The sequence below is a fragment of the Terrapene carolina genome, unplaced genomic scaffold (assembly GCF_002925995.2).
Source record: "Terrapene carolina triunguis isolate 2854851 unplaced genomic scaffold, T_m_triunguis-2.0 Scaffold34775, whole genome shotgun sequence".
Classification (NCBI taxonomy): Eukaryota; Metazoa; Chordata; order Testudines; family Emydidae; genus Terrapene; species Terrapene triunguis.
This window is the reverse complement of record NW_020699126.1, coordinates 17,921-23,553: the sequence shown is the minus strand read 5'-3', so window position 1 is coordinate 23,553 and position 5,633 is coordinate 17,921. Positions and strand designations below refer to the sequence as shown.

The window sequence follows — 5,633 nt, the reverse complement described above, 5'->3', positions numbered from 1 at the left end:
GAAATGGCTTCACTCTGATTGGCTTCTCTTGCAGATGTACTAAGTAGGAAGCAGAAGGAAATTATTTCCAAGGCAACTGGTTGTGACTATCAGATTCGTTCCATTAAGTGCCCGAAGAGTAGCATTTACCGGACCATTACTGGAGAATGCAACAACAGGTAAAGCATTGATTTTTCATGTATAGTAGAGAGCCTCCAGCCTACATAATGTCCACTATAGACACCTTAAAGTTGTCAGTACAATACCATTCCACCAAGCAGAAAAAATTGTATTAGTAGTTATTTGTATTGTGTTAACACTGAGGGGCCCAAGAGAGGTGCTGTACAAACACATAACAAAGAGACTTTAATCTAGAGGAGTGTAGCAGGCTTCACTCAGGGGGCTATTGGTCAAACTGTGGACAAACAGTCTCTCCAAGACTTGAGGCTGGTCTTCCTGGCAGTCCTGGGGCCCAGCAGCCAAGCCACCATTCATCGCCCCCCGGAGTCCTCTAGTATCTCTCAGGAGGCTGGGGAAAGAGGGATGGATAGGGGGACCCGGGCCCTCCCTCTCCATCAAATCCCAGTGAAGGGCCTAATGGAGAGAGGCAAGGGATGGCTCAGTCCCTTCTGACTGCCATTCTGGATCAGGCTCCCCCGTATCACTTCCTACCTTCTTGTTTCCCTTCAGTTTGGGGCATGGCCCAGCCTTCTGCTTACACCGTGTTGGTAATTCAGGGCTTCAGCTGGGGGTGGGCAGCGATGCTTCCCAGCTCACCCTTGGAATCCAATTGTCCCCTCTTAGTCAGGGGAAAGGGGATCCCAGCCAGCCCCTGTCCTTCCCCTGTAGATTGCTCTGCCTCAGAGGCTGCAGCCTGTCTGCCTTCTTGCAGCCAGTGTCTCCTCCATGCACCCCTCTGCCAGACTGCCAGAGCTCCCTTTTAAGCAGGTCTTCCATAGCAAGCATGCCCAGCAGCTGCTGAGGAGCAGGGCCTTCTTGGCCCAGTACTGTTCCACCATTCCTTTTACCATCGTGTGAGCTCTGTAAACCCCATCACAAGGAGGTTTGGAATTTCTTTAAGTCAAAGGGGCAAAAATGATCTGGAATTTGCATTCCAAGCAAAGGGCAAAGCTTGTAGGGAAGATCTCCACACGTAGTTAGATGAATAACCACCTCAAAGTGATACTAGAACTAAGACGACAGTGTACAAGGAATCATAGAAATGTAGGACTGGAAGGAACCTCAAAAGATCATTAAGTTCATCCCCTCTGTGCTGGGGAAGGACCAAATAAACCTAGACCATCCCTGACAGGGGTTTGTCCAACCTGTTCTTAAATGACAGGGGCTCCACAATCTCCATTGGTAATCTACTCCAGTGCTTAACTATCCTGATAGAAAGTTTTTCCTTATAGCTAACCTAAATCTCTCTTGCTGCAGATTAACCTCATTGCTTGTTATCCTAACCTTAGTGGCTATGAAGAACGATTGATCACCATACTTGTTTATAACAGCCCTTAACATAAATGAAGGTTCCCCTCAGTCGTCTTCTCCAGACTAAACATGCCCAGTTTTATTAAACTTTTCCTCATAGGTCAGTTTTCTAAACCTTTTTTCATTTTCATGTTCTTCCCAGACTCTCTCCAATTTGTCCCCCTCTTTCCTACAGTGTGGCATAGAACTGGACACAAGACTGCAACTGAGGCCTCCCCAGTGCTGAGTAGAGCAGAACAATTGCCTCCTGTGCTTTACATTTAACGTTCCTAGCAATACAAACCGGAGTATTAGCCTTTTTGGCAACTGCATCACATAATTGGTTCATATTCAATTTGTGATCCAATGGAACTCCGGTATAGTTTTCTGCAGTATTACTGCCTAGTAGGTTAAGTCCCCATTTTGTATTTGGGCATTTGATTTTTCCTTCCAAAGTGTAGTCCTTTGCACTTGTCTTTATTTAGTGTTATCTTACTGGTTTCTGACCATTTTCCAATTTATTACAGTTATTTTGAATTTGAATCCTGTCCTCCAAACTGCTTGCAACCTCTCCCAGCTTGAAAGTATGAAAGAAGGGATTGCTCAGCCGAGAAAGCTACATCTTGGTGGTCAGAAATATAGGCTTACAGAGAGACTTGCTAAAAGTGAAGCTGAGTTAGTCCTTGTAAAGGAAATTAAAGCAAATAGTAAGAGGTTCTTTAGTCATATAATGAAAAAGAGAACAAGGAAAGAGGAAGTGGGGCTGCTATGGAAACGGATATGGTAGAAATGAAAGATAATCTAGGTATGGCCCCAACACTAATGCTTTGCCTGTCTTCAATAAGGATGAGAATGTAGAACATGTGGGATTAATGATGGAAATGTGTGAATAGAAATGGATATGATCACATCTGAGGTGGAAATAAAGCTCAAAGAGCTCAATTGGCTCAAGTCAGGGGAACCAGAAAATCTCCATCTCAGAATACCAACGGAACTGGCACATGGAAGTGCCAATCCAGTAGTAAGGATTTTTACTATAGCTATCAAATTGGGGTGGTACCATGTGATGGAAGAATAGCAAACATGGTACTTATATTTAATAAGGGGGGGGGAGAGTGACCTGAGCAACTAGAAACACATTAGTCTGATCTCAATAGTATGCAAGTCTTTGGAACAAATTTTGAAGGAGGGAACAATTAAATACATCAAGGTGAATGGAACATAGCTTTACCAATGGTAAATTGTGAGAGAGACAAGGTGGGTGAGGTGATATATTTTATTGGACCCATATGGCTACAACACTGCAAACAAAAGTAGACTATGTCAGACTAACCTGAAATTTCTTGTTGATAAAATGGCTAATTTCTTACACAAGGAAAATGCAGTAGGTCTAATTTATCTGGACTTCAGTAAAATATTAGACACAGTACCACATAGGAAACTATTAACATGGAGAAGATGGGGGTTGGTACAGGAATTGAAAGGTGGGTAAGGAACTGGCTAAAGGCAGAGGACAATGGGTTGTGCTGAAAGGGAAACTATCAGTCTGGAGGGAGGTTGCCAGTGGAGTTCCTCAAGGATCAGTCTTGGGAACAAGCTTATTCAATATTTTCATTAATGACCTTGACACAAAAAAGTAGAAGTGTCTGAATGACATTTGTGGATGACACAAAGTTGGGTGGCATCTTCTAACAGAGGAGGATCGGAATATTGTACAGGAAGCACTGGATGATCTGGAGGACTGAAGTGGGATGAAATGTAATGGTACAAAGGGCAAGGTCATGCACTCAGGGACTAACAACAAGAATTTCTGCTGTAAGTTGTGGGTTGGTCAGTTGGAAATGACAGAGGAAGAGAAAGACCTGGATGTTTTACTCAGTCACAAGAAATCTGAGCCACCAATGTGATGCAGTTGTAGAAAAAGAGAAAGGTGATCCTAGGCTGTATTAGATATTTCCAGGGGTCTGATTACACTACAAGCACTACAGCGACACAGCTGCAGCAGTGCCACCATAGCACTATAGTGTAGACACTTTCTACAGCAATGGAGGGTGTTTTTTTCCATCGCTCTAGTAAATCCTCCACCTCAAGAGGCAGTAGCTAAGTTGATGGAATTTTCCAAAGCACCTAAACCAGTTACGCACCTGACTCCCTGTGACTGGAGTCCAAGGGGAGCCAGAGTGAGGTTACTTAATTAGGGCAAACTGCGAAGAATGGGGCAGACAATCCCCGAAGGTGGTGGTCATTCCAGTATTAGATCCATCAAGATAGCTTCAAAACAGCTTCTCTAATACCTGACTGGTTACCCAGAAGCCAAAACACAGTTCCCTTAAAGCAACCCAGCCTTAGGCCTCCACCCAGACATCCAAGTCAAATATGCTGAGGATCACTGAAAATTTTATTCATCATATAAGAAAGTTCTACCAGTCCCAAAGGATCGGACACATTACCTGTCAGGTTAATGACTATTTCAGCTCTTACGCAAATACATGCTATAGCCAATTCTTATTAACTAAACTAAAATTTATTAAAAAAGAAAAGAGAGAGATAGTATGGTTACAAGATCAGTATCCATACAGACACGAGCACAGTTCTGAGATCAGTTTCATAGTAGAGATGGGGAGCTTTGGAGTTGCAAAGAGTTCTTAGAATTAGTCCATAGATTCAGTCCAATGTTCATATCCAAGGTGATCCAGGTGGGATTGGAGATCTCAGTCTTACGACTTAAGCTTTTCCTACATAAAGCATCAAACGGATGCAGATAGGTGCCCAGTGGGATTTTCAAAGGCGTTTAGGCACCTAAATCCTGTTGGGTGCTCTAAACCTCTGGCTCCAAGAGCCGTGAGGGAGGTGAGTAGGAAGAGCATAGGGCAGTGGTGGGCAACCTGCGGCCCCGTGGGCCGCACGCGGCCTGTCAGGGTAATCCACTGGCGGGCCACCAGACAGTGTGTTTACATTTGCATGGCCGCCCGCAGCTCCCAGTGGCTGCGGTTTGCTGTTCCCGGCCAATGGGAGCTGCAGGAAGCGGTGCGGACTGCAGGGATGTGCTGGCTGCCACTTCCCACAGCTCCCATTGGCCAGGAACGGCGAACCGCAGCCACTGGGAGCAGTGGGCAGCCATGCAAATGTAAACAAACTGGCGGCCCGCCAGCAGATTACCCTGATGGCCCACGTGGGGCCTGCGGACCACAGGTTGCCCACCACTGGCATAGGGGCTCTTTGCCTCACCTGCAGCCAGGCTGGAAGGCTCTTGTCGATTTCACAGGCAGCCAGGAAGACCAAAAATTGCCTTTCCGCTCTCCCAAAAGAGAATGTTTCTTTAAATCCCTTCCCATGAAAAAATTCATGTTTTTGATATTTTGTCTTGGGTTGGGATGAAAACGGTTCTAAAACCACATTTTTTCATGGGAATGGATTCCCATTTTTCGGTCAGCTCTAGTTGGGAGCATAGGTCTATTGAGGATTGTGAGGCACTCATACTGCAGTGATGGAGACCATATAAGTAGCATAGATTTAAATTCTGAATTACAAATGTGAATATGACAACAACATGAGGATTGGTCCTTTTACCTCAGTAGTAACCATAGCCTGCGCTAAGAGACTTTGAGTCTTTGCCTCGGAGGGTTGTCTGTCCAGAATACAGCTGTGGCCTCTGAACCTCAAAACGATTCCTTTCTATCGTTATAGCAATTCAACTTAGGTTCCAGGGAGAAAAAGAAATTCTGCTTCTCTGCAGGGTGTGTCCTTTCTGAAATAGTTTAGTTGTTTGTTTTCTTCCCAATGTTCCAGGAAACATTCTTATTTTGGAGCTTCCAATCAAGGATATGCCCGATGGCTCCCGGCAGAGTATGAGGATGGAGTGTCTCTTCCCAAAGGATTAACTGAAGGAAAACTTTACAATGGATTTCCGCTCCCACTGGTACGAGACTGTGAGATCATTTGGTTTCTTGTTTAATCAATGACTCCCATATTTCTCTCCATGACTGGGGGGAAGTGCTCTCTGGGCAGAGGCCAAGGCCAGGCTGATGCACCGTTCAGTCTATTCTGAGGGCACATGTGAGGCTTAAGCCGTACATATGTCTTGCGCTGGGCTGTGTTGCTTGGAGCACTCCACACACCTTCATCCCTTGGCAGGTGCTGCATGTGCAGGGAATACATTCACACCGAACAGCATTTCTGTTACC

The 5,633-nt window shown here is 45.1% G+C and overlaps 1 protein-coding gene across 1 annotated transcript in view; it reads left to right on the top strand.

Moving 5' to 3' along the window:
- Positions 1–34: 34 nt before the first annotated feature.
- Positions 35–5,633, top strand: part of LOC113405257 (myeloperoxidase-like) — a gene marked incomplete at both ends in the record, with an annotated part of 23,334 nt that continues 17,735 nt past the window's right edge. Inside the window, 2 exons of the mRNA XM_026646283.1 lie at positions 35–158; positions 5,239–5,368. Of these exons, the coding sequence (XP_026502068.1) occupies positions 35–158; positions 5,239–5,368 (254 nt within the window). The remainder of the gene's footprint in view (positions 159–5,238; positions 5,369–5,633) is intronic.